The 16,349-nt window shown below is 43.0% G+C and overlaps 1 protein-coding gene across 1 annotated transcript in view; it reads left to right on the top strand.

Moving 5' to 3' along the window:
• LOC136880863 (protein G12) overlaps positions 1 to 14,744 on the top strand; it is a 63,238-nt gene extending 48,494 nt beyond the window's left edge. Inside the window, exons 3-5 of the mRNA XM_067153404.2 lie at positions 2,825 to 3,012; positions 9,532 to 9,756; positions 14,547 to 14,744. Coding sequence (XP_067009505.2) covers positions 2,825 to 3,012; positions 9,532 to 9,756; positions 14,547 to 14,678 — 545 coding nt within the window. The 3' untranslated portion in view covers positions 14,679 to 14,744. The remainder of the gene's footprint in view (positions 1 to 2,824; positions 3,013 to 9,531; positions 9,757 to 14,546) is intronic.
• Positions 14,745 to 16,349: the final 1,605 nt, after the last annotated feature.

Below are 16,349 nucleotides of genomic sequence, written 5' to 3'. Positions count from 1 at the left end.
ATCTCTACAATGTGAAATATTTGTTGTATCAACTCGAACAATCAGGAGTGTACATAACAGTAGTGTGGATCCCAGGACATTCCGGTATTTTTGGAAATGAGCAAGCTGATTCTGCGACTAAGGCAGCTAGTACTCAAAATACAGCACCAATTCTTGTGGCGCTTCCTCCCCTTGACTTCCTTCCTGAACTTTACGATGCAGCATATAGTTCGTGGCAAGAGGATTGGCAATATTCCGCTCGTACAAAATGCAATTATTTTTTAACAAATTCAGGCGCAAATTCCTTACAAACCTTGGTATTTTTATGGATCATACACTCGCCCGCATATCACGAATATCACACGTCTTCGTTTCAACCACGCGCATACACCGCAATATAAGTACCGTTTCCACCTTTCTAGTCTCTCTACCTGTGTGTGTGTGGCCACTCACACAGTGATAGTAATCACATTTTGTTTCAGTGTCCACAATTTGATTCTAACCGTCGTCAATTTATGCAACGCCTTGAAAATTCATCTATTCCCCTTACTACTAGTGTTTCCTGTTTATTGTCAACCCTCACTCCCACTTTAATTGATATATTAAATAAGTTTATTGATGAGTCCAAAGTACAGTTGTAAAGATGAGCTATTCCCGCTTTCATATTGTCAAAATATGTTTCTTGTTTCCACTGTAAAATTTATTCCATCCTCTACGGGTAAATACAAGCAAGTCATAATAATTGGCCCCATAACATATATTATCTATCTCACATTCTAAGTAGAAGATGTACACCGCAGACATAGTGACTGGACGAAATTCATAGAGTCCAACCCCCACCCTCAAGAATAATAATACTAATAATAATAATAATAATAATAATAATAATAATAATAATAATAATAGTAATAATAATAATAATAAGAAGAAGAAGAAGAAGAAGATCAGTTGGTAGAGCAACCTATGCAAAATCGGCAGGTTGTGGTTCGGATCACACTGGTGTCCGGTTGGCCACTTTTGTTCTCTACAACACGTACTAAATGTACGTAACACGACCTAATACGTTGAAAGTCGATTTCGAATATGAGGTCGGTAGATGTAGAGTGGGTCTCGGCCCATATTAAGTGGCCACGACTGGTCCGTGGTGACAACAGCTCTGTACTCTGACCAACCGAGCAGAGGAGGGCTGGCCACGGCTCTACCGTTGGTCTACGCCTCTGCATTCGGGAGACGGGACAGGGCCGGACCTCACGGTTGGCCCCAACCGTCGGCTGTCTTGAGAATGGTTTTCCGTGGTTTTCCATTCTCCTGCACTAAGGCGAATGCCGGGACAGTTCCTAGTATAGGCCACGGCTGCCAACCTCTCACCTTCTCCGAGCATCTCCTTCGCCGTAATAAATCTCCCGGCCTGAGAGACGGCGTCACCGTCTAAGTGGCCCGCCTCCCCCCTTCAGAGGTGGGGGGGGGGGATGAAAACATTTTTAGTAGTAGTAGACGAATATGATAATTCATTGTAACACCGATCTTTGTATGGAGTACAGTAAGTAGACTGAAAACTAAAAAGGAAATATAACATTTCCCAATCTATTTTGTTTAATCTTTCCGTGGCTTTCTGTAACTGCATTGCTCTTTTAAGCATACATTACTTGCGTATTGTTGTTTTTTATAAATACCTATTCCTTAAATTTTTATTTCCTGCTTGCTTTATACATTGTTAGTACTCTCCCTGTCAGTGGGGGCGGTAGAATAACACCCACGGTATCCTCTGCTTGTCGTAAGAGGCGACTGAAAGGGGCCCCAGAGGCTCTTGACTTGGGAGCGTGGGTTGAGGACCACGGGGCCCTCAGCTGAATCCTGGCATTACTTCCATTTACTTGTGCCAAGTTCCTCACTTTCATCTAGCCTATCCGACCTCCCTTGGTCAACTCTTGCTCATTTCCGATTTCGACGGAGTTAGAGCATTGGAGGCCCAGGGAATCTTTCATTTTCACGCCCTTCATGGCCCTTGTCTTTCTTTGGCCGATACCTTCATTTTTCGAAGTGTCGGTCGGATCCCGTCGATTTTTCTCTCTGATATAGAGAATGGCTGCCTAGTTGTACTTGCTCTCAAAACAATAATCACCACCATCACCACCATGTTAGTGCCTAGAAATCCATGCTTTACTGATTCCTGTTAATAGAGGAGGGTTGGCTAGTTGTACTTCCTTTTAAAAGAACAATCATCACAACCAGCTGTAGGCCAGCTCAGCCTTATAGAACACAAGATCGTGAGTCAATACTGGGTAAGTTTATCGCTAACTACAGGCCTACAAACTCACAAAATTAGAAAAGAATGTCTTTCTTCTTCATAAGACGTCGTCTCCAAACGGAGGTAGACGATCCACACGACCAGCTCCGATCTTGACGTTGCAGCCATGCCATGTGAATTTATTGGGATATCTCTCAGGATCTTTAATGCAGTAGTTTCCCGTTGCCTTCTGCATCCTAATGCCGTTGACCCAACTGGTTCCTCCGCCTTTGAGAACAATTTCTTGTCCCCAGGACAATAGATTGCCCTTACCCATACCCACTCATCCACACTCAAAGAGACTGTTGGCACTTGGTATAGGGGATCTCCTTATACCGGGAGATAATCGGTCCCTTCATTCGTTAGCCGTCTGCATATAAAATATTATTTTTATATGCAGTCGTTGCCCCCTCTCTACCGCGGGGAGGTGAATGTCAGGATTTCACCGTCATTGAAACAAGGACCAAGTGGCATTTCCTTGTTTCTCTGGTTCTTTAGAGAGGAAGAATGTCTTGCTTTACATATTTCCATTCTATAAACAAAACCAACTGTTCACAGGCAAGGAGACGACTTTGGAAGAAGACTTTGAGGACTTCTTCGCCCTTCTGCCCCAGAAGCAAATCCAGGACATACTTCTGAATCACTTGACTCAAGACAGCGAGTTTCAAGATGTCATCGTCTACCTCCAGAGTGATCACTGGAGAGAGTTCCTCACTTCCATAGAGGGGATACCAGAGTATCAAAAGGTACGAGACTCAACAGTCAAGTAGCTGTAAGCTTGGTGGGTTCAAACCACACTGACGACAGTTCTCAAGAAGGTTTCTGTTTTTTATACCAGGATAAATGCCAGGGTTGTACCTCAAGGTCACAGCAGGTACTGTCCAATTCCATGGTTAAATGGTTAGCATGCTGGTCTTTGGTGCAAAGGGTCCCGGGATCGGTTACCGGCTGGGCGTGGATTTTTAACTTTCTTTTAGAGTATGTAATCTCAGAAACCATTATTATTATTATTATTATTATTATTATTATTATTATTATTATTATTATTATTATTATTGTCCGCCTCTGTGGTGTAGTGGTTAGCGTGATCAGCTGCCACCCCCGGAGGCCCGGGTTCGATTCCCGGCTCTGCCACGAAATTTGAAAAGTGGTACGAGGGCTGGAACGGGGTCCACTCAGCCTCGGGAGGTCAACTGAGTAGAGGTAGGTTCGATTCCCACCTCAGCCATCCTGGAAGTGGTTTTCCATGGTTTCCCACTTCTCCTCCAGGCGAATGCCGGGATGGTACCTAACTTAAGGCCACGGCCGCTTCCTTCCCTCTTCCTTGCCTATCCCTTCCAATCTTCCCATCCCTCCACAAGGCCCCTGTTCAGCATAGCAGGTGAGGCCGCCTGGGCGAGGTACTGGTCATACTCCCCAGTTGTATCCCCCGACCAAGAGTCTGAAGCTCCAGGACACTGCCCTTGAGGCGGTAAAGGTGGGATCCCTCGCTCAGTCCGAGGGAAAAACCGAACCTGGAGGGTAAACAGATGATGATGATGATGATGATGATGATGATGGTGATGATTATTATTATTATTATTATTATTATTATTATTGCGGAATGGCTATAATTATTATAAAATAGGTCTTATGCTTTAAGATTATATTAACACCAAGAGTATCGCACAGAAATTCATTGTTTGTTTTTGTTAATATTCTCTACAGCAATCTCTCAGTGGTTTCACTCTTTTGGAACTCGTCACAAAACGGTAACGCTCACACGAGTTTTTGCATAAAGTATACACAAATTGATCACTGGGTTCATGAAATCCGTGCACTACCAGTCTTGTTACTGCACTTCTCATGTGACAGTTCCTGTTGTACATGGCATCCGTGGCGTAGAAATCCCCGTCTATGCTTTCTGCTTTCATCCTTCTGATATTAAACAGCTCTTTCTCTTGTGTAGTAGACGGTAGTTGTGCTGTTGTTCTTAACTCCTCTATTACGAAAGGTTCTTGAGCAAGAAAATATGCTAGTTTCGAAAGACTTTTCTTATAGTCCATCGCATCGGCCCCTCTTACTCTTTGATATTACGGTCCCTAAGATGCCACGTGGACCACCTCACCATTGACCACGAAATAGCACTATCCTCTCCAAACTGTATGATATATAACTGGTCTAGATTTTTTCTTTTCGGACTTCATTCCTTTAGTAACCACTCAATGTAACTTCGTATTTGGATGTGGCTGTATGCTTACTAATGCTATTTATTTAAAACATTTCATTCTCCATACTGAAGAAACATGTACAGTATCTTAGTTTAAGCAGTTAAAAAAAACTACGAAATAAGCCTGTATTTATGTATTGCTATATTTTGTGCATTTATGTAATCAACAAATCCTTCAACATGGATAAGACACCAAAATAATGTTATGATAAAACATTAAAAATCCGAAGATTAATGAACAAATAATAATAAAAATAATAAAAAGATAAAAGAAAAAGGAAAAAAGAAAATAAAGGGAACACAGAATGAGGAAAACCAAGACGCCCCCAATCATACAGTATATCCCATTCCCATCACCTCTATTTACCCTCTCCTATATAAAGCACATCACCTTTAACCCCCCACAACTCTCTTGGCCAGAGAGTAGGTGTTCCCTACTGGGTGGCCCGCTTCCCCCCCTCAGGGAAGGAATGAAAGCTTAGTAAGTAGACTTTTCTTTTATATGTTTTTATGCTAATGCTAATTGCTTTATGTCGCACCGACACAGATAGGTCTTATGGCGACGATGGAACAGGAGAGGGCTAGGAGTGGGAAGGAAGCGGCCGTGTCCTTAATTAAGGTACAGCCCCAGCATTTGCCTGGTGTGAAAATGGGAAACCACGGAAAACCATCTTCAGGGCTGCCGACAGTGGGGTTCGAACCTACTATCTCCCGAATACTGGATACTGGCCGCACTTAAGCGACTGCAGCTATCGAGCTCGGTTATGTTTTTATGGATAACTTAGTCGTACATAGCTCTAATTGTTGTACTAGCTCTTTCTATTATAGGCGGTGTATCCGTGATGATGATACAAACTTCCAGGGATGATAGAGGACGGAAAAATTGATCAATTTGAAATAAAAGGAACCATATTCTGGAAAAGATCGATTCAAAAGTTAAGGAAAATTCTACTCATTTAAATCCGTTTACCTGCACAAGTTTCACAAGCTGTTCCATTGACAACAAATGTTCGGAATGGCGTCCCCCTGCGCCAATGCAGGCATGGCATCGTCACACAAAGTTCTGTCGTGTCCGTTGGAATATTCCCAGTGTCGTTTGAACAGCGTCGCAGTCTTGACAGGTGTCTAATACAGAAGACTTTTCACATGGACCCACAAGAAAGAATCAGGTGGGGGTGAGATCAGGTGAACGAGCGGACGTCTGTTAAGAACGGACGGACTTTAAACAACTTGGATTATTAATAACTTTTGACTCGAGCGCTTGCGGATTACGGTTCCTTATCTCAAATTGATCCATTTACTGTCCTCCATCAACCCTGAAATTTTGTAACATCGTCACGGGTACACCCTGTACGATGATTGTAGGAATTTAAAGATTTTTCCAAGATATCTCACTGAGTTGACTACTTATAAATTTTCATTTCTAAAATATAGGACATTCTTTGGTGATATCCCCCCTCCTTTTCGAAATACCATTTGTACAGTTTTGTCTTTTTTTATATCTAACTGATTCTTCTTTGTCCATTCTTCTACATTGTTAATTGCTTGCTGTAGGTGTTCCTTCTTTGTTGATTCAATTGTGATGTCATCCCCGTACATGTAAACATCTGTATCTTTGTCTTCGTTTCTAATAGTTTCAACTATATTTGCGGTGAATAGGCTATATTAAAAGCGATAGGACTAAATGGTCCCTCACAATAACACGTAGTTTGTCATACACGGTAAAATGCCACCCACCCTCGTCGGAAGTTCTGTCTTACAAAGGCTGCGCCAGGCTAGCAATAACCAGACAAAATTATTATTATTATTATTATTATTATTATTATTATTATTATTATTATTATTATTATTATTATTATTATTAACATTTGCTCACGAATATCAAAAAATGCCATTTTTTGCTAGTTGCTTTACGTCGCACCGACACAGATAGGTCTTATGGCGACGGTGAGACAGGAAAGGCCTATGAATGGGAAGGAAGCGGCCGTGGCCTTAATTAAGGTACAGCCCCAGCATGTGCCTGGTGTGAAAATGGGAAACAATGGAAAACCATCTTCAGGGCTACCGACAGTAGGGTTCGAACCCACTGTCTCCCGGATGCGAGCTCACAGCTGAGCGCTCCTAACCGCACGGCATCACAAAATGGTTAGCGCAGTAACATTATTAACAAATTATTAAAAATACTTGTAATCAGCCAACATTAACGAAGAATATACCAAATTAATGCCGGTTTCTGGAACGATGATATATCTGTCCGATGTACTGCTTTGATTTTGTGCATTAGATTGTGTTCCCTAGACGGTCAGGCGCATGCGCTCAAGTAATGCATCGCATTTTAGCTTTCCATGCAGCTCCTATTATGGGTATTCGACTAGTTCTTGCAGTCGTGGGTGTCAGTTTCGAAGTGTTTAAAGATACTCAGAAAAATTTGACACCGTTTGAGGATTTCTAATGAAATATACACACCAGCAGCATAACTTATGTCAGCGCGATCCTGTTTGCACTGAGCCTTATAAATATACCGCATCTATTCCCTGTTATTCCAAAGTATCAACATTGTTTGACCTCAATATAACGATAAATATCGGGTAACTAACATAATATAACCTGTTAGTTCCTTGTAATGTAATATCGCTAATTAAAAACAGCTCCACGATAAAAGTATATGCTCAATGCCAATGCACGTAGGCCTGCATATACACTGACTGACAGAGCAAATGCAACACCAAGAAGGAGTGGTTCGAAAGGGATGAAAGTTGGGGAAAAAACAGAGACGGCACGGACGAATAATTGATGTTTATTTCAAACCGATATGCAGGTTACACAATGCGCACGGCATCGACTCAGTAGGGTGTAGGACCACCGCGAGCGGCGATGCGCGCAGAAACACGTCGAGGTACAGAGTCAATAAGAGTGCGGATGGTGTCCTGAGGGATGGTTCTCCATTCTCTGTCAACCATTTGCCACAGTTGGTCGTCCGTACGAGGCTGGGGCAGAGTTTGCAAACGGCGTCCAATGAGATCCCACACGTGTTCGATTGGTGAGAGATCCGGAGAGTACGCTGGCCACGGAAGCATCTGTACACCTCGTAGAGCCTGTTGGGAGATGCGAGCAGTGTGTGGGCGGGCATTATCCTGCTGAAACAGAGCATTGGGAAGCCCCTGAAGGTACGGGAGTGCCACCGGCCGCAGCACATGCTGCACGTAGCGGTGGGCATTTAACGTGCCTTGAATACGCACTACAGGTGACGTGGAATCATACGCAATAGCGCCCCAAACCATGATGCCGCGTTGTCTAGCGGTAGGGCGCTCCACAGTAACTGCCGGATTTGACCTTTCTCCACGTCGACGCCACACTCGTCTGCGGTGACTATCACTGACAGAACAGAAGCGTGACTCATCGGAGAACACGACGTTCCGCCATTCCCTCATCCAAGTCGCTCTAGCCCGGCACCATGCCAGGCGTGCACGTCTATGCTGTGGAGTCAATGGTAGTCTTCTGAGAAGAGCGGACGCCGGGAGTGCAGGCCTCCTTCAACCAATCGACGGGAAGACGGGAAATTGTTCTGGTCGATATTGGAACAGCCAGGGTGTCTTGCACATGCTGAAGAATGGCGGTTGACGTGGCGTGCGGGGCTGCCACCGCTTGGCGGCGAATGCGCCGATCCTCGCGTGCTGACGTCACTCGGGCTGCGCCTGGACCCCTCGCACGTGCCACATGTCCCTGCGCCAACCATCTTCGCCACAGGCGCTGCACCGTGGACACATCCCTATGGGTATCGGCTGCGATTTGACGAAGCGACCAACCTGCCCTTCTCAGCCCGATCACCATACCCCTCGTAAAGTCGTCTGTCTGCTGGAAATGCCTTCGTTGACGGCGGCCTGGCATTCTTAGCTATACACGTGTCCTGTGGCACACGACAACACATTCTACAATGACTGTCGGCTGAGAAATCACGGTACGAAGTGGGCCATTCGCCAACGCCGTGTCCCATTTATCGTTCGCTACGTGCGCAGCACAGCGGCGCATTTCACATCATGAGCATACCTCAGTGACGTCAGTCTACCCTGCAATTGGCATAAAGTTCTGACCACTCCTTCTTGGTGTTGCATTTGCTCTGTCAGTCAGTGTATACCAAATATAAATATAAATGTGTAATTTATACTCAATTACTGTTACCAGTGCTTTTATGGATACGAATGCGGTCACAGATACAAATGTGATAAGACTCGGTAGTATTAAAGGGTATCGTAAATAATATTTGATCAACAGGGGACAAGAGAATGTTATTTGTCGCAGGACGCAAATTGTCGCCTATAACCTTAACCAATCGTATGACAGTATATTTTAGCCTGAATCTGTCTTTGAATTCACTTTCACTACTGTATACTTCATTAGAACGTAAGGCCGACGATGATATAATCGTGGTCCTTCTAGAATGTTGACCATTTCTACAATTTCTTCGTCGGAAGAAGATGAGGAAGCCATAGAAAATTTTAACAAACACAATATTAGCTACCGATACTGAAGTACTAAGCATGCGCCCACGAAGTTAACACATAGACATCTCCTGCTCAAGGCCCTCTAAGTTATCAGGCAATTTATCGAACTGATAGATGTATCTTACGTTCGTGCTACGCCGTACCGGGCCGTGCGGCTAGGGGCGCGCAGCTGTGAGCTTGCATCCAGGAGATAGTAGGTCCGAACCCCACTCTTGGTGATGGTGGTGATTATTGATTTTCCGTGGTTTCCAATATTCACAGCAGGCAAATGCTGGGGCTTCATTTCCATTCCTAGGCCTTTCCTATCCCGTCGTCGCCAAAAGACCTATCTGTGTCGGTGCGACGTAAAGCAAATAGCAATATATATATATATATATCACATTCCAGAAACAGGGCATAAAACACTCCTAACATTAATTTGTCATTAGAAACTTATTTTTGCACTAGCACCACCTTAACGAAATGGCACCACCCATCCTTCAGCTGAAGCAATGTGAGTTTGTGTTTGAGTTCTCTAACATAGAGGATAATAATGGTTTATTTTTTATGTCCAGACAATAGAATATCTGGGATCAGAAGGAGTGAATATTCAGAAGATCATTGATCTCCTCTCGCCCATTGGTGTCCGCTCATCTGGACGCAAGACCCTGGTGGAGCTACTGGATGAGATAGCCGCCATCTTACCAGCAAAGGACCTCCAGAAGTTATACACCGACAAGATCAAGACCAGCCCGCACTTCGTCCACTTCTTGGAATATCTCCATGGACCAGATATGGCGGTATGTTGATATGATTTCTATGGAAGAAAACCATGTCCCATAAATTTCCTTCTAGCTTTCATCTTTCCTACTTGACCTTCCTTCGTCAACTCTTGTTCTGATCCTATCCCCACGGTTTGCGAGGTTTTGTCCGACTGAGAAACCAATTTACAAATTAAACTGATAAGAGCTTCTTAAGGAGAGCCAGCCCCGCCTATCTTAGCAATGTCAACATTCAGAAAATTTAGTGAGCCTTTTCTAAAGAACTATAGGTCCTAAGAATTCATTTATTCACACTTTGTAATTTAGATACCAATGAATGTTTTGGTTTTGGATTATATCGTTTCTTTTCTAAAACATTTTTAACAGCAAACTTTTTTGCACATTTTCCACACTTATGTATCTTGTAAACAAATAATGAAATTTAAAATATCCCAAGTTAAAAAGTAGCCAACCGGGCGAGTTGGCCATGCGCGTAGAGGCGCGCGGCTGTGAGCTTGCATCCGGGAGATAGTAGGTTCGAATCCCACTATCGGCAGCCCTGAAGATGGTTTTCCGTGGTTTCCCATTTTCACACCATGCAAATGCTGGGGCTGTACCTTAATTAAGGCCACGGCCGCTTCCTTCCAACTCCTAGGCCTTTCATATCCCATCGTCGCCATAAGACCTATCTGTTTCGGTGCGACGTAAAGCCCCTAGCAAAAAAAAAAGTAGCCAGAGATCGCAATAATCTGTATAAATAAAATCGTAACCACCGAGTGTCTGAGCATTGAGTATTTTTGCAAAATTTTCGTACAGTTATCCGTTTCAGGTGTAGTAATGACAATCTGCATATTTTTTTAGCTTTGGTGTCTGTCTGTCGGTTTGTCTGAGCTGTTATGACCGCAAAACTAGTTCCCGGCAGGGTCGGGAATTTTAAGCATAATTGGTTAATTCCGCTGGCACGGGGGCTGGGTGTATGTGTCGTCTTCATCATCGTTTCATCCTCATTACAACGCGCACGTCGCCTACAGGAGTCAAATCAAAAGACTTGCCGCTTCTTTCCCACTCCTAGCCTTTTCCTGTCCCATCGCTGCCATAAGACCTTTCTGTGTCGGTGCGACGTAAAGCAACTCAAAAAGAAAAACCGTAATCACCATCACCGCCACTGTCATGTTGAGAGCCGTGGTATTGCGCTAATAAGTCGTCTCCTACTGTATTTTACCGCCCTTCTCCCCTCCTCCCACCTGCAGAGGCGATTATGAAAGTATGGCTGAGTGGTGGCGGTGGTGGTGATTACTGTTTTAAAACGAAGTACAACTTGGCAACCATCATCTAATAACAACACTAATTAAAGGAAAATGGAAGAGGTCCGACGCTTCGAAGAATGAAGGTGTGGGCAAAAGTTCAGGAAGGGCTACAACGGGTATGAAAATGAAAGACCCCCTACTGTCAGATTAAAAAATATGGATACTCGAGTTTAAGCTCCTCTAAAAATGAATGGGTGCACCAATCTCAAACTTGTCCCAAACTTAGCACTACACGTCCGTTGGATTACAACTGATATTAAATTTTGTTCTTCCAGTTATATAAGCTTCATAATGAAATTCAATGAACCTTATATTTGAAACTTGCTCTTCAATCTACAGAAATATACATTATTTTCTAAAATTCTTGGATTTTGAAAATTCACGTTGTTAAATTTGCATCCAATCACCATTCTCAAAATTACTTCCAAAATGTTTGATACTTGAAGTTATTTCCTTTTTCTTTTCTTTCCTAAAGTCAGTAACAAGATTAATAACCTGCACAGTGAGGGGAAGAAACAAGTTTTTATGTACTTTAAAAGTACGGAATGTTATTTTTATCAGAAAATATTTATTTAATCAGTAACAAACTTTCTATTAAAGATCGAGGTACAGATTATATAGACAGCACAAGGAAATTGTATACAAATATTTTGAAAACTGTCGACGTTATGGTGTACTTAAGAAAGGAAATATATTGCAGTATTGAGACTCAAGCTATAAATATACGCATGGCAGGCTGGAATTGGTTTGAGTGTCCACCAGTTTTGATCAGTGTTGGTGGTGGTGGTGATCATTGTTTTAAGAGGAAGTGCAACTAGGCAACCATCCTTTATTAACACTAATCAGAGAGAAAAAATGGAAAGGATCCGACACTTCGAAAAATTAAGTTATCGACCAGAGAAAGACAAGAGCCACGTTGGGCGTGAAAATGAAAGACTCTAGATGCCTCGAATGCTTCATTACTATCGGGGTTGGAAAAGAACAAGAGTTCACCAAGGGAGGACGGATAGGATAGGTAAAAGTGAGGAGCCTCGAATAAGTAAGTGGAAGCAATCCCAGGACTCAGCTAAGGGCCACATGGTCGCCAGCCCACGCTCCTGAGTTACGAGCTCCTGTGCCCCTTTTAGTCGCCTCTTACGACACTCAGTGGATACCGTGGGTGTCATTATACCACCCCTACCCACAGGGGGCCAGTTCTGATCACATGGGAGTACATTTTAATTTTCATCTCCTGACTTCATTCAAATACATCCCTGTTTTTGTTTTTGATTTATTTTCATCTCGTACTCTGTCCGGCTCCATGGCTAAGTGGTTGTTCCAAGGGGTCCAAGGGTCGGGGATTTTAACCTTAATTCGTAAATTCCGATGGCTCGGGGGCTGGATACGGTATGTGTGTGTTTTGTCTTAAGTAATATGAATTATCCTAGATAGGTACAGACGAGCAGGTTGCCTATAGGCCTTCCCAGATGCCATACGACATTAATACTCTTTATCTAAGATTCCATGTAGACTCATAAAATAACAATATCATCGACAAATCTCAGAGTTTTGATTTCCTCTCCTTGAATTGTGATTATTTTTCAAATTCCTCCTTGTTTTCCTTTACTGCCTTTTTAAGTAATCACCGGAAAGGAGGGACAATGGCGGGGGGGGGGGGGGGGAGAGGCAAACTGAAGCTTTCTGGATTGTAGGATTGCTGCTTCCTTTTAATAGCCCTCGATTCTAATCACTGCAGCAGTAGCCGCGATAAGAATCTCGCCCCCCACCCCAATAATTGAAAATGGGCCCCTCGTTTTCTGATAACGGAAGTTACAAGTTTATTTCATAGTAGGCCTACAGGGTTGTATGTTATCACAATGAACAACAACGATGCAAAGATATTATTATTATTAATAATAATTAATAATAATAATAATAATAATAATAATAATAATAATAATAATAATAATAATTACATAATTTAGTTTTCAGATCCGAAGGAATTAAGATAATACACTTATGTGGTACGATCACACACACAAGAAATGCATATTCCAATTATGGTAACGAAAACACGCTGACCGTCACAATATTAAGAGATAATCTCGTTATTAAGACGTCCGACTCGTTGGCTGAATGGTCAGCTGAGGGTCCCGGGTTCGATTCACGGTCGGGTCGGGGATTTTAATCGCTTCTGATTAATTCTTCTGGTTCGGGGACTGGGTGTTTGTGTCCGTCCCAACACCCTACTCTCCATATTCACACAACACACTACACTACCAACCACCACAGAAACACGCAATAGTGATTACATCCCTCTATATAGGGTTGGCGGCAGGAAGGGCATCCGGCCGTAAAACAGGGTCAAATAAATAAATAAATAAATAAATAAATAAATAAATAAATAAATAAATAAATAAATAAATAAATAAATAAATAAATAAATAAATAAATAAATAAATAAATAAATAAATAAATAAAAGTAAATAAATAAATAAATAAATACATACATACATACATACATATATATATGTGTGACGCAGTTCGTATCTGCGACCCCACACGTGTGGGACAAGCGGTAGGAAAAGAAGAAGAATCTCGTTCTTAGGACCAAATAATTTACAAATCAACCGTCCATCGTAGGCCTACTTAGCTACACTGACTGCCGAGAGTTTTAAACAGGCTCGAAACTTCAGTATTTAGAGTTTAGATAAGGAGCATGTCTTTGTTATCACTAGAGATGGGAATTATAGGCACGAATAGGTTAGAATGCAAACGTATTTGAACAAGGCGCAAGTGAAATCTAGCCGCTCTACAGATATGTCGGGGAGTTGCATAAATTTTAGGGGTTCTATAGTTCAGATCGATAATATTTATGCAAATCTCACCTCAGAACCGTCATGCGGGTAACATACACTTGCGCCTTGTTCGAATACATTTGCATTCTAACCTATTCGTGCCTATAATTCCCATCTCTAGTTATCACATCTTCACTGATTACTGGGGTCTCAGAACTGACTAATTACTTCGAAAGCCTTGTTGATTGTTGTGAGTGGCAGCAAGGTATGGTTATTATCGAAACAGGTTGAGAAACTCACGTTCTTTCAGAAATAACTAGCGTAGTTCTATTGATGAAAGAAGCTTTGCACTACGACGGATTAAGTTTGGAATAACCCTCTGTAATGTAAATAATACTGTGTTGTGTGTTGTAGTTTTATCAATATGTAAAATCACTCTTCAGCTACTGTATTAAGAAACAGTCATGCGCCCCTCACAAGCCATGCCCCCACCCCCGCCCCGCGGGGTCTGCGGGGTCCTTATCGCCACCTCTGCACTTCAGACTGTTTCTTATACAGCACAAAAATTTAAAAAAAGGATATATACATCTGTATGTATTGGTTTTTTAAACCCTGGAAGGTGCAAGTTTATTTTTAAAACTACGCATAGAGCACAAAGACAAAATATTAAACAGTAGCCGACTTCCAAGTAATCAGATACATTCAGTGTAATGCCAAAAATGTTGACATCTCTTGTCTGTTGCAGGCCCTCGTCTACGAAGTCCAGATCATGCCCGAATTCCACGATATATTTGAACGACTGAGTGAGAAGGGTGTGGACCTGTACGAAGTTGTGGAATACATCAAGTGGCTCTTTACCGGGAAAACCCGTCAATGAACTAACCACCTTATTCCATCATTCCAAACTGTAGACGTAAATGGAGAATAAACTTGCAAAAATGTATTTGTCAGTTTTATTTCTTCCCATAACTCTCAGTAAAGTTAACGTAACTCTTAGAAATGAAAATGTGAGTATGTCGTAGCTATGAATTAGTGATGGGGAATGCTCTCGCTCGAGACTCATGTCAGAGATCTCGAGACTCTCGCGAGAATCTCGAGATCGACTCTCCTGTGCTGCGATCTGTGCAACGTCCCAGGAACTACGAGCGTAAGCTTGATATCATCAACAGTCATTGTCTGAAATAACGTTCTCATAATATGTAAACGTGTGTGTCGATATATTTTATCAAAAGCCTGGAAAAGTACTGCATATTCATATCTATCTATTAAATGTTTTCATTCCCCACCCTGAAGGGGTGGGGCGGGCCACCAAGAGGGTAACGCCCTCTCTCTGGCCAAGAGATCCGGGCGGGTTGGGGAGATGTGACGGAAGAAGGAGGTGGATAAAGGATGTGAATTTATCGTAGCCATAAGACCTATCTGTGTCTTATTCCTATGTGAATATATAGGAGATGGGAGAGGAATTGTGCCTATGCCTAAGTATTGAAATTCGTTGAGTGAGTTTATTAGCATAGATGGTTACAAAGTAGTACAAAAGGTGTTATACAGATTTAGAAGTATGTAGGATGACATAACGGCTGTGGGACGAAGGTGGGGTTAGCGCTAGAGGTAAGGCTAAAATATGAAAGAGAGAAGTTATGCAGGGAAGTGAGTAAAGTATGGAGGGGTTGGTTGGGGGTTGTATTGGAGGAGAAAAACCGGATGGAGGAGGGTAAAAACGGATTTGTGGGCTCGGTGGAAGGAAAGGAGGAGCCGGCCGGGGACGGCGACGAGGTGTATGAGATCGGTTAGCAGGTTGGGGAGCAGAGCGAGATGGTTCAATGATGATGACGTCCTTGAAGGTGGATTCCGTTGTTGATGAAATGTTGGGCGATGTTCGGAGTCGGTAGATGAAGGCGAACAAGGTGGGTAGGTCCTGTAGCGTTGAAAATCCGAGTTGCTCTGCGAACTGGTGTTCCTGTCTGGCGGAGGTCTTGAAGTATGGCGTCGTTGGATAAGAGCGGGTTCACTCTTCGGATGACGCAGGTGCAATCGGTCGATGGTGGTGGCATTATGTCGGTGGTAGTGTCAGTTGCAGGCGCTGGTTGTTGACTTGATGAGGTGCGGGTAGGAGGCGTGGGGATAGTAGTGGTCATGATAGGGATAGGATGGGTTGTTACCGTAGTCGTGAGCGAAGTTGTGAGGGAGGTGTGAACTGAGGAGGTTGTGAGGGTGGTAGTAGTGGTGTAAGGAAAGGACAAGGGTTGTGACAGGGATGTGTGAGGAGGTGGATCAGGGGAATAATCCGGGAGTTGCTCTAAAATATTGCTGGGAGTGTCTTCCATGCGATGGAGGCGCTGGTAGATTTGTGCACCAGTGGCGAGAAGATGGTCACGTTCGCTGGATGTGTTAAAATGAAGAAGGAAGTCGTTTGATGGTACGGAACCTTCATATAACCTTGTGGCGCAGTATAATCCAGACTTGCGGAGTTCAGATAGGATGGTGTCTTCAGTGATGGATTGTTGGACGCCCAGGACAACACAGGTGTACATGTTGGGAGGCCGACTCC

This window comes from Anabrus simplex, chromosome 9, assembly GCF_040414725.1.
Source record: "Anabrus simplex isolate iqAnaSimp1 chromosome 9, ASM4041472v1, whole genome shotgun sequence".
In the NCBI taxonomy this organism is placed as follows: domain Eukaryota; kingdom Metazoa; phylum Arthropoda; class Insecta; order Orthoptera; family Tettigoniidae; genus Anabrus; species Anabrus simplex.
This window is presented reverse-complemented; position numbering and strand designations above follow the sequence as displayed.